The following is a 24,636-nucleotide window of genomic DNA, read 5'->3' as shown; positions in this document are numbered from 1 at the left end:
ATGTACATACATTACATTGCGTTTAATGGTTAGCTAATAAATAAACTAAATATGTGAACCTGTTCAGAATGCTGAAGTAGCTCAGTATCGAGACTATTCCGGTGAAGAGAGCGTAGATAACCCAGCACCCTCCAGCCAGCAGCATATGTAAAAACATCCACCCTTCGAATACGTGAACTCCTAACTGTACCACACTAAATCTCGCCCTTTCCGTACACTTTGGTTGCATCGACATGATGAATGGAGGCGTACAAGGGGCATATCGCAGTAGCAGAAATTGTAGGAGAGCAATGACAGGTAGAGAGATTTCCGCGGTGGGTATAAAAATCCGCATCATTTTGGCGCCAAGAGAAAGTGGTGGCGGCGGGTTATCTAATAATTTCAAAATTGCTACACATATTTCTTGAAGAACTTGTGTTATCGAACAGCTTACCCGCCAAGAGTTCATCCTCATAATCCAGGAACGAGTTGATCACCTGAATCCCCGCAATATCCAGGTTCCAATTCCACCTTTGCATGCAGCAAAAGAAATACAGCGAGAAAAAGACGAATCCTTGAAACCGCTCGGTCAACGTTAACCAACCGAAACAAATATTGGAAAACAAGGCTCCTGTGTACAAAACGGAGTGCACGCATTGACGCCTAAAAATACGAATGTGACGCGGATTTTTTGTCAAAATCAGAGCCGTGCCGCGAAATTGTCAGGCCTGGTATGAGCTTAAGTGCCGGGCCCTTTCATAAGTTCAATATCTTCGATATTATGTTATCGTTTTCGCTCCAGAATATTAGAGCATTCTGGAACGAAGTAGATAATATTCTACGAGTATTAAGAGCACATTATTTTCCCAGTTCCATGGGAAAATGGTGACATTTACTTGCGCTTTTAACTCAGCCATATTTTTGAAAACATCGGCGGGACGGAGAAAAATGAATTATATGAACCTAAGTTTCATAAATATGCGAATATGACATACTTTTCGCTACTTCCCAAAGCTTCCTAAACCCTTTGCGATTAATTACTTTTCTATCCATTTTAAAAATTTGAAAAAGTGCCAGACTCATTTCGAATTGGCGAAAATGCAGGTCCCAAAACTCAATTCCTTTTAGTTCTTAGACCACTTATTGTATTATTTCTTGAATTCAGGACATATTCAAAAACATCCAGTATGGTGAAAACCCAACGGTTTAACTGAAGATACTTTTAAAATTGTACCAAGCGGTAAGAATAAAAAAAATAATTGTAAGCATTTGGGCCTGAAGCAGTCAGACTAACAATTCGATGACGCCAGCGGTCTAACTCCGATTTTAACAAAACCACGATAATTATGGAACCTTAGACAAATACTTAATAGAAAACGTGTTTCAGGATTTTTCACAATGCTCAGTTTAAACGAAATTATAAAGGAATCCGTCAGAGACAATTTCCATTTTGACCGTGACATTTTCTCGCGAGGGAGAAAAATACAGATTCTGGCTTACGAATTCCATCATAATTTCGTTTAAACTTGAAATGCGTAGACCTAAAACGGTTTCCTCCGATTTTGACCCGACCACCTTTAAATTACTCACACACTGAAACAACCCGACCCGTAATTTTCGTTTTCCTGAATGTTCGCGTTTTCGGGTGTGACAGAATTTTTCAATACATTTTCAGCCCATTCAGGATTTTTCAAAGTTGTTCATCTTGAATGTTTAACGCTATTTTAAAAGTGAAAGAACGTAGTGCTCAAAATTACTTCCATAAATTTACAAAAACTGTGTTTCCAAAAACTTTTAACGTTCAAAATTTGTATACAATTTCGGGATTTTGAAAATATGCTCCAGACCAGAAAATCCTCAAACTCAAAGTTTTTGAAATGTAGAATTTTCTTAAACTTAATATAATTCTTTGCAAAAATGTTGTTTCATTTTTTAAATAGGGTCAAAATTTAAAAATTTTCATCACTTTGAAAAATCCAAATTTGGCTGAAAATGAAGTCAGCTTATTTCCTTGTGTGAGCAATTTAAAATTGGCCGCGTCAAAATTCGAGGAAACCAGTTCATGCCCACGCATTTTAAAGCGAAATTATGATGGAATTCGTAAGCCAGAATCTGTATTTTTCTCCCTAGCGAGAAAATGTTACGGTCAAAATGGAAATTCTTTCTCACCCATATAATTTCGTTCCGATTCCATATAATTTCGTTTATTGTATGAAACTTGTCATGTAAACTGTACTGGTAATCATCTTGCTATGTAACTTGAACAGAATGTTAAAACCTGTCAAATTGGTTAGTTATTTCCATGAATCGAAGTTCGTAATATCTGTTGTTTTTGAAAAATTGAAGTTTGATATGTAATGGTTTTACTGTTAAATGATGCAAAATTTTCTTGTCGTACTCTATCGGCCGCTTGGCCCGAAAGAGTGGTGAAATAAAGCAATACAATACAAAACTTATAATTTCGTTTAAACTGAACATTATGAAAAATCCTGAAACACGGTTTCTATTATTTGTAAAAAGGCTCCATAATTGTCGTGGTTTTGTTAAAATCGGAGTGAGACCGCTGGCGTCATCGCATTGTAAGTTAAGAGTCAGTTAAGTTCATATTTACCTAAGTTTGTCCCTGGGTTAAGCTAAATTTGCCCCCTATCAAGGAACATTTGAGTTGCCACAAAGCATCTTTGCTTTTTTCACGTTGAATTTTGCAAAGTTAGCATATTTTCGGTTTCAAGAAATTAGGTAATACATAGCATGCCCAGGCTACCTGTAAGTAGCTCTTAACTTTAAAACCGTTGGAGATAATAAAAATCTGATAGGTGCGTTGGATTCGTCGTGCGATTTTGCATAAAAGCCACTAATCAATTTTTTAATTATTACAAAACATATCGACAGGGAAAATATTAAAGGCACGCGGGCGGCGATAATTTTTCACCAAAAAAATGAGAGGAGAAATGGCGAATTTGAAAAGTGTGACAGGAATCGAACGTGCACTTTAATTTAGTCCAACGGACTATAAAAACGTTCGTGGGGACCAGGTCGACTAAGAACAGTCGCAGAACAATTTTTTGAAAACCTACAAGGACCACAACCATCGTGAAGGCGCTGAAGTTCAGAATCCGAAGAAATTCTAGAAATTCTACCGGAAAATAGCCTCACAGCTGACAGTGTCGATGCACTTTATCCATCGAATGCTTAAATTAAACCTTGGACTTAGGGCTTTGAAATGTGGTACTTGTCCAATGCTGAACATCCCTCAAAAGAAAACCAGATTAAGTAACTGCAGAGCCGACTTGAAGCGGTACGCTCCAAAAAAGTGAAAACGATTCTGTTTACAGAGGAGGAGATTTTCATTGTGGAGGAATTTTTTAACAAACAAAAAGACCTTGTCGGCGCAGAATATGTCTAAGACATCCCCAAATATAGAAAAAAGGTCAAAAGTTCACCACATCGAGGTCTTTTGATCATTTTGGCAGGTGAGAGCAAAATAGGGCAATTCCGCTACATTTTGTCAAAAATGGGGGGAAGGTGATGGAATCAAATTTCTTAAAATATGTTTTCGAGTCCGTGGTACATCCCCTAAATGAGATCGTATTCAATGGAGTCGACTGGACCTTCCAGCAGGACTCGGCACCAGCTTTTATTGCAAAAAATGGTGCAAGCGCGACCAAAAAACTAAATTCCGAACTTTATCTCCAATTCGGAATATCCATCATACTTCGTGTATTTCAATGCCAGAATTACGAAAGCTGGTCAAAGTTCGGGGCAAAGGTGTGTTCTAAGCCTTATATAAGTGTGGAAGTTCTAAAAAAATGGTTGACCACGGAATGAGACAATATGTCGAGAATTCAGTGCGTGCTTTAATCAAGGGCTGGAAGCCGCGTCTTTAGCGCTGCATGAAATCGTGGGGAGGAAATTTAGAAAACTAAAAATTGTTTTCTACTCAAAAATTAACTGGCTTTCCAGTAAAATTTACTAGAAATTCATAGCATGAAAAATGTTGAAGCTACAGCGTTTCATTTCACTACCAGTTACGAAGGGCCACCCTGTAATGTAGTAACTCTTTACACACACAGAATTCCTCACAATCCCACAAAATAAGTATAATATGTAGCATTACATATGTCGAAATTGTAACTAAAAATGGGTAGCCATGAAGTGATCCTCTCCGATTTTTACCCTACAAGTCACAAATTTTAAATTGCTCAAGCTCAGAAATAAGTCGACCCATACTTTTAGGTTTTATTGAATGGGCTTAATTTCTTTTTTACTTAATTTCTGAATTAAGTTTCAGCTAAAATCATAATTTAGCATATTAATTAAAATTCGAAAATCAAATATTAAAATTAAAATTATAAGTACGTTAGCTCTAAATTCATACAAAAGTGGAAGCCAATGAAATTCATACACAAATAATTGAACTTGAAAAACAAATAAGATCTAGCAGTTTTGTGTTAGATGTAAGAAAATTTATTTGCGTGGAATACTTTTTTGTAAAATCTTCAATGCTCAAGAAAGTCCATTATATCTAGTGTAAAGGTAGCGACCTGGCCCGGGCCCTCGCGGGCCCCGGGCCTGGTATTTGGTACCACCATATACCACGGTTGGTACGGTACTGGTCAAAATCATTCTCCCCGACTTCTTTTCGAACTCGAAGGGAACACATTTTACAAATTTGCAAATTTGAAAATGTAATTTAAGGATTTTCAGGTATACGTCGAACAAGTGGCGGCTACTAATACTTCAATGCGTTAATGTCGGCACGTAGCCCTTTAATTAGTGCTCTGGGCTCGGTATTTTTCGAGATTGTATCAAGAATCTACATACATACTATCGAGATATCTTAGCAAGAAACGTATAACCAAGCAATCATAATGTTATCCTTGGAAAACTCATGAAAACTGATCAGTATTGAGCATTACTAGAGCCATTCGGAACTTGCATACTGTTCATAACTTTCATACACTACGGAGATAACGGAAATTTAATTTTCTGGTATCATTACTGGGGAAACTATCAATATGACTCTCACGGTATATATCTTAAATAACATGAAATTGATCCTGACTTGTAGTAAAAACTTAATTATTGGCATGCTCTGAGTAGAATCGCGAAAACAATGCCAAAAATAAGTCCCTCCGTCATGCTTCATGAGGCATACAGTGGCACGTGTCTACTTTACAGAAATTTTATTATTTCATTAATAATTTCTCACAGGTTCAAATTTAATCGGCCCTGAGATCATCTTAAATCGTCCGGTAAAAATGTCTTAATTTAGCTTATCTTAATTTGCCCTGAGATAAAGATTTTTAAATGCAGAAATGTCTTAATACAGCCCTGTAAAAAATTCGGCAATTTATTAATTTAAAACATCCTTTAAAACAATCTTTGATGTGTATAGAATTTGCAAATAACTCAATCAGCCAATAATGCCTTCTTTGCTTTTGCTGGTCGCCCCATTTCTCGTTTCTACCCCAATTGGGATCGCCTTTGCTTCATCTTTAACAATGAAATCTTTGCGAATTATAGCTATTCCTATCATGGATTTGCAAATGCCATTTTTCTTGAAAGATGGGCACGTACTACTCGTTTTAGACTTTCCATCCACCCAAAAGAGCTTTGGATCAAGCAAGTCAGACGTCGAGAAAGGCGTCCAGGCACGACGTCCAAAAATTATATTAGCCGAGTCTGCCGAATTATCCTAGTATTTAACACCAGTTTATTTTATTTTGGCGTTCAAATAATTCAATTCGTGTCAAGAATTTGGGTAATTGAATGACTTCTACGTCAAAATAAAATAAACTGGTGTTAAATACTAGGATAATTCGGCAGGCTCGGCTAATATAATTTTTGGACGTCGTGCCTGGACGCCTTTCTCGACGTCTGACTTGCTTGATCCAAAGCTCTTTTGGGTGGATGGAAAGTCTAAAACGAAGAGTACAGTGGCAGCAAGATAACCTTACCCAGCCGAATCGCAAGTTTTTGAACGCACAATGACATGCTCAATCCTGCACAAATCGCCAAAAAATGAGGGCCTCGTTGTTACTCTGGTGACCGTAATACTTGACCGTTTGAGGTCATATTTGGCGCACTGTACATTGAGAAGTCATCCAATTCGAAGTACTGTACTGTATGTGACCTGCCAGAGACTGCTTTTACATTTTCTGTATGTGTCAAATTTGATGTGATGATGTGATACTTCGCCGGCTCAAATGTTTCAAACACTTCAACTTTTGCCCATTCATTTTGGGCCCTTTTTCGTTTTTTCGGAGGAGGAGATTGGTCATCTTCAGATTCACTTGAGTCAGATCGATAATTTAGATCCCCAACATTATCTATGTTAGGGATTTGTTTGAAATGTTAAAAAATCGAATTATTTTGTTGCGTGTCCGTTGTGGAAGTTTGACTCAGACTATTACTCATTTATTATACCTTTCTCATTTAACTTGGCTTGATTCAATATTTAAGCAAACGTAAATTTAGTCAGGGCTCATTAAGATATCAGAAAGGCTATCTTTTCCTAAACTCAGGGCAAATTAAGATAAGCTAAATTAAGACATTTTTACCGGATGATTTAAGATAATTTTAGGGCCCATTAATAGCCACCCATTTCTCACATTTCATAGATACATGTAACACAATGTGTAGATATTTTATTGAAGCGATTTATCACATTCTTTACTGGTATGTGTGATAGAGTAAGTAATCTAAAAAAAACATGAACATTTGAAATTGCTTGACTCATCCTCATTGTAAAGTATGACTCTTCACCAAGTCTTCCCACAGCGCCTTAAGCATTTTTGGAAATTATATTTACATAGGTGCTCGTTAATTAATTAAAAATTTGCTCAAACCGATTTACATATACCCTGTCCCAGGGTTCGTTAGACAATGATCCAAGACCTGTAGGGTTGGACCTGGTTAGGAGATTTTTATAACACCTTTGGGGTAATGTAGGTGGGTTCCATATCCGTCAGTTTTTGTTGCGGAGGATTTGTCTGAGCCTCTTCTTGGCCACGAATTACAATTTTCGCACCAACCCTCAAATTAGCGATTTTCCACTCACTTGAGAAATGTCCTTCCCGAATTTTGGTCAATAACGTTCGAATTTTTCCAAGTTTTTCGCCAAGAAGTGAAGATTAGAGTATGTTCTTTGGCACAAGGTCCAAAATTTATAGATTAATCATAAATGAGGGACATTTGTGGGGTTGGCTGTTTTAAGGGTATCTTACTCAATGTTAACCGTGGCATGAATAATTAGGAATTTTGCAGAGGATTTAGTTTGCAGATACAACTTTTGTTGATAATCTATACTGGCAGGACTGCCTGCGTGAAAAAATGTGTTTCCCGAAGTGCTTAAAGGATCAGGGTCGACGTAGGTCTCGTCATCAGCGATGATAATTTTTAATGACATTTATCGACACATTTTTTTGCAAAATTTTTGGATAGTGATTTTTTGGTCTTCAACGTACTTTGGGCAACTTAATTTATTGTTTTCTGTAATCCCCGATTTATTAACTTTTAGGTTGCACAACAAACTTTTTGAAATTTTCAGTACCCGGGCAGCGGTACGATTTGACGTGGAAGAGTTTGTGGTAAATAAGTTTTTTTATGACTTTAACTCTTTTGTTGGTGACTATGACGAGAGGTGGCTTAAAAATATTTTTGAATTTCGCTTTTTGGAATCCTAAGACTTGGAAATATAAATGTAGATTTTCGTTTTGGGATATTCTGCCGTTTTAAAGTACTGCCACATCTCTTTCGATTCACTTCTAGCGACGATTTTGTAGTTGTGAAAAACTCGATTCTCGAGGCTTTCACTTTGACCCTGATTTCTATTGAATTTTGTCATTTTAACAAAAAATGCTTTGCACCCGCTGGTTGCCCTTGAAATTGCGTTTCAAAAAAATAATATAGCTTAACAACAATCTCCACTAATTGTGCAGTATAGTTTAAAATTCAACTGTCTAATAAAACCTGGGACATGCCTTATTTATTACCAAGAACCCCTTAATGAACGGTTTTTCCCTGTTTGATCAATGTGAGCGATACGGTCTGATTGATGCAGAACGTCTGCACGACCAGAGGAGTTCCTCGATCGATGAAGTTCGATCCGAATTTTACCTTGAGGACGGCGCAGCCCCGAATTTGTCGCTTAATCAGTGCTTTCTTCCCGGAAAATCCCCTCATCTTCCTCCCCAAGGATTTCATCACCTCTTCCGACGCCGAGTTGACGAATGACGCCAAGGTGAACGCGAGTACGTTGGTCACCACACAGTTTACGGCGATCATGGGAAAGGCCAGAAATCCGGGCATCGCGATGTCCGAGTAATGATTTATCGTGACGTACTGCGTGATTACCTGCAGCCCAGGGACGCAGAGCATTAACGATGGCAAGATGCGATCACGGAGAAAGGAATTGTATAATTTTTCCAAGATTTGAATCCGCTGGTAGAATTGAATACACATGTTCAAGTCCGCCTCGGTTTTGATGGCTTCAATTTTTCTAGGAAATACATAGATTACAATCCAATTTAAATTTCATTATCAAATTTTTGAAAAGTAATATGTAAAAGTTATAAGTAAAATATTTCTCGCTGCGGTTAGAAAATTCATATTCACAGAGTTTTTGGTTTTTGTACATTACGCTTAATTGTTAACTACACTCTTAGAAATTCACTATTAAAATAATACCGTTCATATGCATATGACCACCAAAGTGGTACTGATCAGTGATCAGTTTTAGCCCGGTATTTAACTTTTACTATGTCGGTAGGAAATTTTTACGGGCCAGAATAATTTGAATTCAAAACGGTATATAGCGACTTTAATTCCGAGAAATCAATACCTATGTATGTTAGATTTCTAAATGTACATAAACCTGTTCAGAATGCTGAAGTAGCTCAGTATCGAAACTATTCCCGTGAAAAGGGCATAGATAATCCAGCACCCTCCAGCCAGCATCATGTGCCTGACCATCCACCCCTCGAATATACGTACTCCTAGATGAACTGCGCCAAATCCCATCGTTTTCGTACACTTTGGTTGCATCGACAAGATGAATGGAGGCGTACAGGGGACGTACGTCAGTAGCAAGAATTGTAGGACAGCAATGACAAGTATAGACATTTCTGCGGCGGGTATGAAAATCCGCATCATTTTACCACCAAAAGAAAGTGGTGGCGGCAGGTTATCTAATAATTTCAAAATTGCTATATTTCTTGAAAAACTTGTGTTATCAATCGCCTTACCCGCCAGTAGTTCATCCTCATAGTCCAGGAACGAGTTGATAACCTGAATTCCTGTAATATCCAAGTTCCAATTCCACCTTTGCATACAGCAAAAGAAATACAGCGAAAAAAAGACGAATCCCTGAAACCGCTCGGTGAGAGTTAACCAACCGAAGCAAATATTGGCCAACATGGCTCCCGTGTAAACAACGGAGAGCACGCATTGAAGTCTAAACATACGAATGTGACGCGGATTTTTGGTTAAAATCATCCGCCCCGACCTCTTGTCGAATTCGAACGGTGTACATTTCGCAAATTTGCAAATTTGGAAGTGGAATTTGATGATTTTCAGGTAAGATGTGTACGTCTTGGAAAGAAAGATTGCGTCGAACGAGTGGTGACAACCAATACTTATTCAAATGTGCTAATGCCTGCAAGTACGTAATATGTATATAGCCTTTTAATTACTGATTCGGGCTGTAAATTCCTTTGATTTCCCATCAAGTGTACGTGCATATATAATCGTGACACCTACGTAAGAAATTTACAAGCAAGTAATCAAGATGCTATCTTTGGAAGACTGTTTAGCATTGACATTGATTGAGCGATTCGTACATACCTTCCATACTTTTCAGGCATAACCTTCATACACTATAAGAAAATGGCAGTTAAATTTTCTAGTATCGCTCTGGTTCAATTTATCAATTTGAACGATCATCACGGTTTTTGGTGATAATGAAATGTTTACCAATCAACAGAAAATGGAAACCAATCTCATGGTTTTTGCCGTGTATCATACATCATAGCTTGTTATATTATTACATGTTATATTATTAAGCTATGCTAAACAAAGCACATAATGCAAACCATCATTTGATTGTGCTATTGACGTTATAATTAACAAAGTGTTAAAGGTCACGACAATGTTTGAAAATAAGTGGCGATTCTAACTCTGAGTCGAGAAATATTACGACTTTCGATCAATCAGGATAACTAACCAACTTGGCAGGTTTTTGCTCCATCCAATAGAACCTTAATTAACATGAAATTGATCCTGTAGTGGATAAATACACTCTCAATAATTTTTTGATGATATTGTTACCGGCGGAGGTACTATGCAACTCTACCGCTCAGGTAATAATTTATCACCGAAGGGTAACATATATACAGAGGCTAAATCCTGCACTGCCCCCAATGTCAGCGCTCGGGTAATAAAAATATTACCGATACCGGAGGCAATTTCTTACCCACAGAAGACAATTTGTTACTATGTTGTTACCGCGAAAAAAATAAGTTAAGTCCTAAAAATACGTAGGTAGCTAAATGCGCAGATAGGTCAACTTGACATGCAAGTCGGTTTACATGGCTCGTGGCAACTTGACTGAAATTATTTTATTTAGCATCACACTTCATCACCAAAAATATGTAAAACAAATTAAACCATGCAAAAATGTTTTATCGCAGGGATTTATCTATCACATTTTTTAGCAGCAAGGTAAAGCAATCCTAAAAACATTCACATCTTAAATTCCCTGACTTATTCTCCTCATAAAATTTACAGTGTAAGCAGTCGGCATACAAATAAATGTTTTTGTATACATAAATTTATTACTCGTTAAAAGTATGAATTGTATCGCAGAGTACAGAGTAATGTTTTTGTTAGAAATACATATGCATGTACATATTTACATACATACATTCAATCCTGATAAATATCTCATTAATTCATCACAATCAAAGTTAGTCATCCCATCCACATGCTAAATTATACTAAAATATTCCACGTGTGTCATTATTCCTTCCTTGTTATGATTTCTGCGATATCGGAAAGTTCCACATTTCAGTGACAGGTTAATCGGCAGGGTTTCTTATCAGTAACACTTTTAGGCATATATTACAGGAAAAAACACAAATTTATTTTCCTTAATGTTCAATATGTATTTTTTATTTTCCAAAAAAATTGTGTACTAAACTATTAAAAACTTATATTTTATGACCAAAGCACATCGGGTAAGTAAATATATCGTCACTTGTACAATTGTTATCGGATTAGCAGCCAAAAAACACAACCTTAGCTACCCTGTCCATGAAAAGAAGGCATGAAAAAGTTCCACAACGTTTAACTGAATCATATTCCCCAGAATTGTTGATGTTTATCGGATCAATTTAATTTAATAATTTTCAACTGAGAATCATAAATATCAATTAAAATTCTGGGGAATAAGTATTTAAGCAGCAATTCTCCCATTTTCTGCATCTTTCCCCTCTACACAACTTTAGTGATCGCATCTTTTACCGAACATGAAGTCATTAATCTTCATCCTTCTTATCTGCAGTCTTGCCGTGACAGCGGTCCACATGGAGCTTATCTTCCCCACGTATCATTGTTGCAATTGCTGCGGGCGTGACATCCGTAAATTGAAATTATTTTTAAAATTTCGAGCTTGATAATTATTTTGGTCCATTTTTGTTTATAGATTGTGGAGCTTTCCGAGGAATATTTTCCACTGATGTGAATGGGACCACACCCTCAAACAATTTGGCCCAGTATAACATCACGATTTCAAAACCACCCGCAAAAAATGAAACGCAAGACCCAGTCGATCCTCTTTATCACTGTTGCAACTGCTGCGGTTGGGACGTCCGTAAGTGAGAAATTTAATAATTAACGAAGTGGCAGTCCATGCAATTAAGTTTCCATCGTTTCGTAATTTAGACTGCGGAGCATAATCAGATAATCTGACTCGGTAAAACAATTCTTTAGGATTTCGCTACAGAAATGTGATTGATTTTACTCTACTGAGAATTCGCGATATTTCAGAGCTACACATCTTATCTTAGAGTTGCCATGGACATTGTCCCTCCTAATTATTTATTGACAATTTACACATGTACATAAAAGTTACATTTGGTACTGAAATCATACCATTAACCAAATAATTTTTTTGCCTCGTAATAAAATTGAGTATACCTATGTATGTATACTTAAAACAGTGTCATTTGTTACGAATAATTTAAAACAAAAATAAATTAGTTATTCTGAATAGTTCTTCGGCACAAGGATCAAAAGTTTGCGAAATTTTCACATTCATACAGTACACATACATACATATGGTGGTCATTTATTTTCTGAATACGAAAAAAAATCTGCGCATTCATTTAAGGGTCCTAGTCATTCTAGAAAATAATCGGTAGCTTGGACACGAGGAGCTATCGGGAACCATCCCTTGTCTGATTATTCATGCATGACAAATATTTAGTTTATAACAGAAGAAACAATCACTTTAAACTCACGACACAAGAAGAATCCAGTATATAAGAGCGAGTCGGGCACCTGATTACGAAATAATGTTTTTTTTCCTGAATACAAGTACTATACATACATTTACTATTTTTGTACTGCATTGAAATTCACTCTAACTTAATATTCTTAGGATCGTCCCACTGGACCTGCGTGGGTGCAATTTTGACGTAGGTAGACAGGACCAAACTTCGGCCTGCTGCGGTAGAGTATTAAAGCCAGCTTCTATTATGCAGGTGCTGGCTTACATGGCTATCTTGTCCATATGTCATTACGTATTTTTATCCAGTCCCATATTCGCATACGGTTCAATTATGATGGTTTTTGCACGTATTTAACATACCCTGCACCGGACGGATTGCGAGGCGACAGACCACCTGTCCATACGTGACTTGTTCCATGTCTGCAATTTCAAATACATATGTACGTATAATGTGTCCATGTCTGACCATAATGATTTTTTGCAACATTTTATGCCTATTTCACTCCATCGTAAGCATTCAATGCTAATATTTGTGAGCAAATGAATTACATACCGTGCATGCTAATTCAATTCAAGTTGTACCACTCATTGAGTCAGTCGAAATTTAATCTTCAATCGATTACAATTATTACTTGATTGATATCACAGAAAAAATACCTGAAAATGGCTTCTCAAAATCAAGATTCTGCCTCCTACGAAGCTTCGGCCGAAGTGAAACAAAAATTTGAAAGTATTCTTGTCCGAAATGGCATCACTGATCAAGTTGATACTGTAATAATAACTGAACCGGCACATCTTAAAGGAGAACATTTTGCAACTTCCACCGTCTATGTGACAATCAACTTTAAAGGGAAGATGGTCAATGAGAGAAATCTCTTTCTGAAAAGGTTTGCTAGTGGCGAATTCCTCACGGAGAGTTTGAAAAGAGGGAAAATTATGGAGAAAGAGGCAGAGTTTTATAACACTTTTCTCCCAGCTTGTAAAGAATTCTGCAAAGAGTTTGGGTATGATTTTTATCTTTCATGAAATCTATTTATAATTTCAATTAATTAATTAAAATTAATTAATAATTACTAATAATTAGAGGCCATCCATCAATTACGTAACGCAAAAATCGCGACTTTCTAGACCTCCTCCCCCTATACCAAGCAGGATATCATAGGAGCCTTAGGCCCCCCTCTCGCGTTACATAATTTATGAACGGCCCCTTATATTAGTTAATTAATAGTAATGGGCGTACTCACGACAACTTCTTATTTCGCATCGCAACTCATTTAGCAAACTTGCGAAGATCAAAATATTTCTGTCGTGAGGGGATTCGTAAAATATGATTTATGCAAATCTTTCTAATCTCGCAAATCCATTGAAGAACACCTATTTTGGTATTGTTTCCATGGATTTCTTGAATTTCCCTTACTGGCGATGATGAGGATGAGCTTGCGATGTAATTTTGCGAAATAAGAACATGCCCAATTGCAGGGTAAATTTGCGAAAAAAATCCCATAGTTTCCCAGCAAAATTTTTGCGAAATCTCGCATATCTCGCAAAACTTGGCAAGTTACATATGTTGCTATGCTCAATTTGCGAGATATGCGACATATGCGAAGGTTCACGTGAGTACGCTCTCTAATTAATTAGGTTTGAAAATCTTCTGAATTTCTTCCCCACTTGTTTTTACGCTGATGATGAAATGATAGTTTTGGAGAACCTTTGCAAGGAGAAGGGATTCGTGATGTTGGATAAAGAACAACTGCAAGATTTGGACACGGCCAAGTATGTATGTACATACACTCAACACTAATGAAATTTTAATTATTCTTGTAATATTTTTGTAAAAACTTAATGAATAAAAGCTTTTACTTTTTCAGAATTGTACTTGAGAATCTGGCCAAATTTCATGCCGTAACCTACGCTCTACAAGATAATTGTGGGCGAGATGCATTTCTTAAGAAGTGGGAGCTTTTGCGCTCCGAAGTTTTCTTTACGGCTGAACGTGCCCCACAATTTAGTAAATTGATTGGAGAAAATGGAATTACAACTTGCATAACAATTCTTAAGGTGAATTTTATATTTATTTTAAACGTTTTAAATGAATACTTACAATGGGGACGCAAACCTTGTTCAGCCCAATTATTTTTTGAACATGGAAGTTTGATGGAGCAACTCATTAAAAACTATGGGACAGACAAAAAATTCAGCGAGTTTTAGGCGCCGCAAGTTCGCGAACACACTCAACTGCTACCGCAACGCCCAGATTTCGCTAGAAAATCGAGCGTTTTTCGCGAACATGGTGCTCAAAACTTCCAGAATTTTCAAATCTGCGCCAGTGCCGCACTAAATGTTGTTTCTAAATAGTTGCTCTTTCAAACTAACATTGTCAAAAAATAATCTGGGCTGAACAAGGTTTGCGTCCTCATTATTAGTTTATTATTTAGACAGTTCAAATAAAACAGTATTTTACATTTTTTTAAACCCCAAGGGAGGAAAAGTCCCGGGATATGTCGAAGCCGTGGAAAAACTTGAAGCCCTACTTGGGAAATCATTTGACAAAATTATTGAATGTGTCCGATTTACTGCCCAAGATAAACTGTTGGTAGTAAATCTAGGAGACTGCCAAAATAATAATATGCTCTTCACCCATGAATTATCGAATGGGAAGAAACACGTGAAAGACCACGTGTTTGTTGATCTGCAGGTGAAAAATATATTTGTCAATTTACCTATGTAATAAATATTGCTCATTAGCAATATATATTTAGAAAATAATAATTTAATATTAATTTTTTAGGTGCCCAGGCTCGCTTCTCCATGTGCGGATATTTTGTATTATTTGTACACTTCAGTGAAAACTGAAACCAGGACGGAGAGGTTGAGAGAATTGCTGATTCTATATTTTTCTGTTTTTCAAACAACATTATGCGGATTTGGGAAGAAGAGTCCAGTAAATTTTGATGTAATTGTTGTACATATTTATAAAATGCTTGTTACACTGTTATTAATTCGGTTACGAATTATCACTGGAAGGAGTCACATGACTCAACTGCAATGAACCGTGGTTATAAATTTGTCCCCAGTTGTATAACGAGTCGGTGACAAATTTATCGTCATGGCGGTGGAGTCATATGCATGCATATGTCTACTTTCTGTTTATAACCGGCCCCAAATTAGTTAGAGTGTACTCTTGAAAACTTTCATTTTTTATTCAGGGATTTATGGATGACTTCAAAAAACGCTCGTATTACGGTTACGTGTCACACCTTGGTTTCCTCTCAATTGTTGGGGCTCTGAAAGATGTCGATATCAAAGACTTCGGTACCACTCCAGACGAGATGGTGGCTGCTTTTGTCAAAATTATGGACAACTGGATGCAAAAAAATCCCGAAAAGGTGGAAAGCATTTCGCACAAGATATTTGCTCTTATGAAAGAATATGAAGCCCTAATTGCCTAAAAACTACTTCTTTGCAAACTTTCTAAAGATAATTAATGTTGGTATTATTTGTATGGGAATGTGGATTATTTAAAATAAATACTTATAAAATTTAATTAACGAAATAACTCCTGGATAATAAACAATAGTGATCTGTGGTTGGTAAAAAAAAATGTACAAACAATTTATTGTCACCAATTTGCAATTAATTATTTACGTAAATTTTAATCATTTTTACAGAAATGCATAGAAAACCAAACAGCTTAAATGTTGCTTCATTTTACATGTCGTATAACGAGCTAAAATTCAACCGAAGTACATAAATAGTTTATTAATTTTTGTTTAAAAAAAATAAATCGTAGAATGCGATTTGGAAGAAATGTAAACCAATTTATATGTGTAATTAAATTTAAAACAAATTAAATGCTTATTTATAAATAAGCCAACCCTATTATGTATATAAGTTACGATTATATGTATGTATTTAAAGGTTTATTCTCAATTAGTAATTTATAATGATTTTTCGGCACCAATTCTTAAGTATAACATATTAAAAATATTTTATCTCAGCAGGCTGCGTCCATTTAATTAACTAATTCAGCTGAAGGACTTTTTTCCTCAACTTCCTTTTGATCCTCAACTATCGTTGATGTCAGGTTATCATCATCAATCTTCTTCAAGTCTGCTTTGCTCAAATGTCCAATAATTCCTGCTCCAAATGCGTCGCCAACAACATTAACCACTGTTCCCACTCTGTCTCTGAAATTAAACTTTCGTTTAAGCTTTTGCAATTCTTCCCATTAAATATTTGCAAACTTACTGTAGCCAATCGACAGGAAGGACAAAGGCAATTTTACTCACGGGCAGGCCCATCGAACCCAAAATTGTCATGGTAACCACCATAGCGACCCCAGGAATTCCGGCCAATCCAACACTAGCGGCGAGAGAGGTCAACCTATAAAGAATCGTCTTAAGTTAAATAAATTGTCATTAAACCATAAAAATAGACTTAATTAATTACGTAATGGAAACCAATTCTCCAAAACTGAGGGATCGTCCACATAATTGTGCTATATAAATGACGCGGAGAGGAACCCCAATTGCCGCGCCGTCCATGTTGACCGTCGCTCCAATCGGGATGAGAAAGCGGGTAAGCCTGGTATCCATCTTGTGGTTTTCCTCCAAACATTTGAGCGTAATTGGAAGCGTGGCAGAGCTGGTAAAGGAGAACGAATATGTATAAAGTCGAAGGGTTCAAGTATTTCTTTCAGAGAATTCACCTTGATGCAGTCCCAAAAGCGGTGAAAATTGCTTGAGAGATGTTCCTGATAAACTGGAATGGCAGGGTCCGTGTCAAAAGGAAGAATAGGATTGGGAGGACGACAAACCCATGTAATAAATATGCCCCCACCATCACTCCGGTGTACCAGCTTAAATTGCTAAAAACCTCGGAAACTTCACCTTGCTCCACCAAGGAGCCCGAGATTAGAAAACAGACTGCCAATGGCCCCGCCCTTTATAAGAAATAATTAATTTATGTATTGCATGACAGGTAATGTAGTGATTCATTACAGCTCATTTTTACCATATTATGAGAGTCGTAATCCTAAGCATGGCACTTCCTGTGGCGGAGAAAACTGCGAGAAGTGGGGCCCCGACCTCCTTCAATTCTGCCAGGGTTATCCCAAGCACTAAGGAGAACACTATTAATCCCAACATGTTGGTGCCTTCCACCGTTCTCACGTTGACGTCTCGGTCCTCAAATGCTGAATTTGAAATCAAAAGGGGTGTCAAACTTTACATTGAGGGTATTCATTCCGAGTTCGCATTGTTAGCAACGTTCTCAAAAAAATTAAGTTCGCAATAAATTTTGGCATGAAAATTGATTCGCAAACTTGCGCATCGCCATATTTAGTAGTTCGCCAAATTTCGCAAACATGGAAAATTTTGCAATTGGAATGGTCCATAAATCTCCTTAGTTACATACTAATGTTTTGCCTTCTGAATTTTTTGAAATTTCATACACTAAATTCTATTCATAGAATTTGAATTCATGAACTGTCATTTGCGAAATGTCTTTACTTCGTTGCTTCGCAAAATTAACAATTTCGAAAAAATTATCGTGCGATGCGAAATGAATACCCTCATTGAATTAAAATTAAAATTAAATTGAATTAAAATTATGAGGGAAAAGCTGGTCCAGTTATTCTGCTTACGTATGCTGGCGTTTTGGGTGACTTCCGTCCTCGTATTTTGATGCGTAGCTGCAATAATGTTGGGTGGAAAAACGTTCCTGAGCAAGTCCAAAATCGTGTCAATTGTACTCCCACCCTCGCCCCCACAATCTTCTGAATTTTGATCATCCGACCTTGTCCCTGGGCTTATGAAGTGCACCATGGCACTGCCCAGAATTGCCGCAATGGCCGACGTGGACAGATAATAGACCAGGGCACGGGACCCTATCTTTTTGCTCACGCTTAAATCCAGCGATCCCGTCGCAGAGACGAGGGAGGAAATGATGAGGGGCAGCATTATTCCGCTCAAACAGCGGAGAAATAGGTCACCCGGGAGACGAAGGTACATAGCGTCCCGCTTGGTCCATGCTTCCCCGTTGGAATTTCGCAGCCCGATTCCCAAACCGAGACCTACAGCGACGCCGATAAGTGTCAAAATTGTGAACACATTGCCACGGCGGGTTAGAAATTTTAAGACCCGTTCCATTGTATATTTAGATTATTGTGGGACTTAATTATGTAGAGCGAGACTGGTTTAATGTCAGAAGCTGATGCAGATCTGAGCAAATATCGGAGCCACAACTCTCTTTTTGTGGCTCAATAAACTGCACAATCTTATCTTTGTGATTAGTGTGTAATCTATGATGGGGAAACCCAATTGAGGTATTTAAGGATCGTTTGTATGTCCGTCCGTCTGTCTGCCTGCGTGTTGGTGCTATATATGTATCAGGCCCGTACCGACGATGCTTCTAGGTGGAGCGCTGGCTCCAGGCCGGACGGCCCGAAGGGCCGTACCGGCACGCCCTCAACACTAGATATAACTGTCCTTTCACACGCCACAAGATAAATGCATATTAAGTGTGGGAAAACGTAAGGCAGACGTGCTTCATTTGATGGGCCGGATGGTTCTAGCCAACAAATTAACAATTTTAAACCCGAATATGCTCTTACGGGGATAGACCTTTAGCTCATGAGAACTTTTATGCATCATACAACATAGAGAATTACAATTTCAGACCTACCTCCACGAACTCCTAATCTCATGAAAAATTTAATTTCAAGAAATGAGAGAGAATTGAACTCCGTGATTTGAAAATAAATCTCGATCGGTTTCTAAGTAGGCCTTCCAAAATTGGTTTTTCGGATTTCGTAGAAAATACTAAAAATCGGTTTTCAATTTAACATAGAACTAGTTTTACAATTTTCCAAAAACCGGTTTCACAATTTTCCGAAAGACCTGTTTTTACACACTCGAAAACAGTTTTTGCGTTTTTAATAAAATCAACCGTTTTTGTAGCTAATGTTAACTGTTTCTAGTTGTTGAGATAAGAATTAGTTTTGGTGTAATCTCATATTCCCAAGTTTTCTTTTAACTTTAATTTTGCATTCTTTGATTATCACATATATTTGCAAACTTTTTACAATTTGCAATATAACGGATTTTAAAATTTGGTTTTAAACCGGTCTGTGCAAAGTATCTAACCCCTGTTTCCTACGATTTTCCAAAGTTCGATTAATCTAAAACCCGTTCCGTAGAATTTCCCAAAATCCGATTAATCGAAAACCAGTTTTACCACAATTCGAAAAACCCGAGTAATCGCAAAACCGTTTTTCTTAAACCTCCGATTTGGGACGCCCTATTTGTATGGCTAGCTTATGATTTCTGGTTAATTGAACCGAAGTTACTTAGAGCTTAAACCTATTTAGTCCCCAAGACGGATTTTTCGCATGAAAACGTTTAGCAAAAACCATGGTAAACCCCGGGGTTTTGCTATTGAAAACCCACACTCAGGGGTTTTACATACCTGCGTTTTGCGGGTAGTATTGCTCAAATTTGCTAGCCCAAAACTCACGAAAACCCTAATACCCCAAAAACCCGAGGGTTGTAGCATACCTTGGGAAAAACTGGGAAGTTTCTTTGAAGAAACACTCCCGCTTGATACACATTGTAGTGAAATTCCGAAGTCCTGTGAAGGAGTAATTTAATAGAAATCAAAGAATCTACAGCTTCGCGTCAAAATTCCATCCCGATTATTTTGCTTTAATTCTTTGATTCGAACGAAGACATTTGTCGTATTATCGAAAACGTTTTAATTCTGAAGTAATACTATTTATTTGCCTTGAAAAATTGTAGCCATGGTGCAAGACGAAAATAATTGTCAAGTAGTATCAAGTAAAATCAAGCATTATCCCGAAAACCGCAGAAATGTCTTGTCAAAATAATTGTCGTTTCTCGAAAGACACTGGTTTTCGCCGTTCTCTCTTCGCGACGAATGCAAAATCTTTTGTGATTTTGAGGGATGTGCAATTGAGTGTTAGATTTGAACACTTTCTTTCTAAAAATTTGAACATATGTATCTAACATTGCATTGACGCCAGCGGTCTCGCTCCGATTTTAATGGAACTTCGATAATTATCTAGCCTTAGATAAATAATTGAACACATGTTTCAGGATTTTTCATAATGCTCAGTTTAAACAAAGTTATGATAGTATAAGTGGCCGAAAATTCGCATTTATTTCCCTTAACAATAAAAAAAGAAAAACTTCACTAGAGAAAGTCGAATTTTCGGCCACTTAAACCATCATAACTTTGTTTAAGCTGAGCATTATGAAAAATCCCGAAACATGTGTTCAATTATTAAGTAGCGTCAGCTGCTTATTGTGATCACTTTGTCCGTCTGTCTGTCTGTCTGTCTGTCTGTCCGTCCGTCCGTAAGCAGGATATCTTTAGAATGCCTCAAGATAATCAAAAGCGGGTTTCGCCATTGTGCTTCTAATTTTTAGTTCTCGGTCGATTTCGAAAATGGGGTCAATCGGACCACACCCCACAGCGCCAGGGGGTGTGGTCCAAATCAAATTTAACATTAATTTTCATATGGGGTGTCATTTTAAAGGAAATTTCACCACGAATTCAATGGCGTTAAAATTTTTGACCTCGTGACCTTAAGGACAAGGTCAAAGGTCAAAAATACATAACTGTCATATGAGGTATCACTTTGAAGGAAATTTGACTGCGATTTCAAGGATGTTAATATTTTTGACCTTATGATCTTGAGGACGAGGTCAAAGGTCAAAACATTCATAATTGTCATATGGGAAGTCATTTTAAAGGAAATTTGACTGCGATTTCAAGGATGTTAATATTTTTGACCTGATGACCGTTGGGACGGGGTCATATACGGAAACTTTAAAGGAAACTTGAATCGGTCTGACGCTACTTATTTACATTTGTTTGGAGGGTTTATTTATCTACCTAGTAGGGACAATTGTAATGACCAACGGCTTCCGCGCGCCAAAAAAAATAGTAGGAGATATGTTAGACAGTTGTAGTATTTTTTATTGAAATGCCCATGCAATTGTCTATCAGAAACTATGTTCCGAAATTTTTTGTGACCCAAGGTGCTAAAACGACAGATCGAACAAATCGACGTGTTGCAATTTTTCAGAAACATTTTGGTAAACATAAAAATCCGGCATTTTTCAATAGCTCATTAAAAATCGGAACTAATCGCAAGATGGTCGACCGTACCATAAAATGATCCACTAACATTGGCGGTGTAGATAACCGAAAACCGAGTTGAAGGGAACGGTCAAAAAGGTCACAAAAAATCACGAAGGCGCGCAAAGCCTGAATTCGGCTGAATTCATGCCGGATCCTAAGAAAAATTTCCCTACAAATGAACGGTCCAAGTAAAACTACGTCGCTGGCCCCTAAACTCGACCTTGGACCTATGTCTTTAAGATGTAAAAAGAAACACTTGCTAACTTCACGCCAAGTAAAAATAGTACCCTTGAAAGGCGGGCACTGATCGTGCGGTACGCGCTTTAAAAATGGAAATAAGTATTTTTCAAAGATAAGTAAACTTTCACAATTGAAGCCATATTAAATTAGCAAAAGCACTTTGTCGACACCCCACCAGTCCATATTAATCATAAAATTTTTTAAAATATTCATCGGACACACCATCCAGATTCTGTGATTTTTTTATTCGGCGTAGATTGGATTTGGTCAAAAAAGTGAATTTTCTCCCTCTGGGGGTGAAATTTCTTGTCAAAAAGTATTTTTTGAAGTTATCGAGCGAATGGAACAACCACTAGACCACACTCTATTAAAAAATAGCTGCTAGATATTCGAGCAGGACTCAAGACCTTCTGATAAGGCCAAAATAGTAAAAATGAAGTAAAATTCCAAAATTTCTGACTCCATTTTGGACCGAAAATAAAATTCACTGCCGCCGAACCTCAAACTTCTGGAATATAACACGTGATCCAAACTGAAGATAAATACATGTGCTAAGCCCCACACAAGTTTGAAATCCGAGAAAAAATCTATCGGTTAGAAATGAAACCAATATGCCTTGAAATGAGTGCGTACTGCGAGTGAGCTGTGGATACAAAGACTTCGGGCTCTTGTAGCTTCAAAAGGAGAACATTTTGAAAACTAGTTAGTATATTTTGAAGGGAATTTAATGGGCTTTCTCGTGGTATCATTAGTTTTCCAAAATTCCATCAAGTGGGTTCCCTACATTAATTTATTCATTGGTCATAACAATTGGCCCTACTAGGTAAGGCTAGATAAGTATCGAAGTTCCATTAAAATCGGAGCGAGACCGCCGGCGTCATCGCACTGTAAGTCTAACAAGGGACACTCACGACCTGTCGTTTGAGTCCAGGGTACCCACTATGTTTTTTAGAATCTACTAGGACCCCAGATGAAGGATTCATTCATATTTCCGTGTAAAACTCATATTTGGCGCCATGGCGTGGCGCCAAACTCGCCAAATTTGCATGTTTTTATTTTTGAAACCGCCATAACTTTTGAAAACCTGGACGGATTTTCAGAATTTTTGGCAAAAATCATGACAAGGAGTTCAACTTTCGTATCCAATGAAATTTTTTCCAAAATTATCACTTTTAACTTTTCGCAAAATTTCGTAATTTTCTTACAAACGGGGGTACGTCGAAAAAATGCTAAAAATATTTCAAAAATTATAAATTTTTTATTTTTATTTTTTTCTCAAAAATTTCGACTTTTGTGATCATTTTAAGCATAAAATTTTGAAAATCCGACATAAACTGCAGAAGTTATGGGAGTTTGAAACTGGTCGAAAATGCAAATTTTGAAGTTTGGCGCCACGCCATGGCGCCAAATATGAGTTTTACACGGAAATATGAATGAATCCTTCATCTGGGGTCCTAGTAGATTCTAAAAAACATAATGGGTACCCTGGACTCAAACGACAGGTCATGAGTGTCCCTTGTAAGTCTAATGCAATGTCGGACTCTGCAACTTTTTTCGACTTTTATTTGGATCACTGAATTATTCCTCCCGCACCACGACCATAACATCTGCACCTATATGGTTCCAGAATTAATGCATCTTACTGTTGTTAGCCATACATATACATACTCCTGCAAATGTTAAACTATGGACCTCCCTCGGTACCGTTTTTTGAGGTTTCAATACTGCGTTACAAATGATAACTACGATCATTGAGAAAGAAATAAAAATGAGCAGAACATTTTTTTCATGCAAAATTTACTCCGTGGTTTGAAAGATCTAGAGCCTAGATGTCACCTAATTTGACGACGCACTTTGAAGCTACATATGATAGATACATATGTACATACAATGTTGTAGTGACTAGATATTTTACACAAGTTTTGAAAAGGCCGGATTCAATGTGTGCTCCAGGCCGTCCCAATCCAAGGAACGCCTCTGATATGTATACATAAGTCGTGAATGCAACGATATACAGAGTTGAAATTTTGAAGGTACTGTTAATAATAAACTCTGTGCGGTGGCAAAAAGGAGATGGGCGATCCATGAAAAGGTCACCCACATACCACGTAACAAAAAAACTTTCAAACTTTGCCAGTATTTAGAAAAAAATAATAGAAAATTATTTTTCCCATAAAATTTTTCGATATTTCACCTCTGTGACCTGTTATTAAGGGTGAAACTGATTAATTTGAATACTTTTGTTTGCTTGTGTGCATGACAAGTTGATAACGATTTATACTTGAAGTGAGTTAGTTATGTGCTGTGCGAATGGAGCTAAACTCACGAGAAACCCTAGTCTCAGCACAAGGTACTTCAGGAGGCCGTAGGTTTAAGCTCCACCCGCACAGTACATAACTCGTTCACTTTATGTATAGTCGAATTTAATGAAGGATCGGGTTTATTGGTCTGGGAATTGAAAGTTCATAATGTGTACCATGTGTCCCAATTTTTTTAAAACTACATCACCAATTCACCACAAACAATGCAGAAAACAAGGGATTTCGGTAGAACTAGATTTCGGGCTAGCGGAGGAGTGGAGGCGTGATTTGGCGATCGCGCCGCGCAGGGCTACAATAATAAAATATTATTTAACACCAGTTTATTTCTATTTGGACGTAAAAGTCATTCAATTTTGTATAAGTTGTACGTCAAAACAAAAATAAACTGGTGTTAAATAATATTTCGTGTAGCCCTCAGCG

At 37.2% G+C, this 24,636-nt stretch overlaps 2 protein-coding genes across 2 annotated transcripts; one reads left to right on the top strand and one right to left on the bottom strand.

The window, feature by feature from the left end:
* The first annotated feature begins 13,055 nt into the window (after nt 1-13,055).
* LOC110841791 lies at nt 13,056-16,091 on the top strand. Its single transcript, XM_022087487.2, has 6 exons — nt 13,056-13,494; nt 14,129-14,263; nt 14,359-14,548; nt 14,970-15,185; nt 15,279-15,443; nt 15,697-16,091. Exons 1-6 carry the CDS (start codon nt 13,154-13,156, stop codon nt 15,937-15,939), a joined length of 1,290 nt encoding a protein of 429 aa, XP_021943179.1. The 5' UTR covers nt 13,056-13,153; the 3' UTR covers nt 15,940-16,091.
* A 294-nt stretch (nt 16,092-16,385) lies between these two features.
* Nucleotides 16,386-18,720, bottom strand: LOC110841883 (excitatory amino acid transporter 1). The gene is made up of 6 exons (XM_022087582.2): nt 18,135-18,720; nt 17,504-17,684; nt 17,199-17,432; nt 16,940-17,134; nt 16,739-16,873; nt 16,386-16,677 (listed from the first exon to the last, which is right to left on the bottom strand). Exons 1-6 carry the CDS (start codon nt 18,637-18,639, stop codon nt 16,503-16,505), a joined length of 1,425 nt encoding a protein of 474 aa, XP_021943274.1. The 5' UTR covers nt 18,640-18,720; the 3' UTR covers nt 16,386-16,502.
* Nucleotides 18,721-24,636: the final 5,916 nt, after the last annotated feature.

This window comes from Folsomia candida, unplaced genomic scaffold, assembly GCF_002217175.1.
Source record: "Folsomia candida strain VU population unplaced genomic scaffold, ASM221717v1 Fcan01_Sc001, whole genome shotgun sequence".
In the NCBI taxonomy this organism is placed as follows: domain Eukaryota; kingdom Metazoa; phylum Arthropoda; class Collembola; order Entomobryomorpha; family Isotomidae; genus Folsomia; species Folsomia candida.
This window is presented reverse-complemented; position numbering and strand designations above follow the sequence as displayed.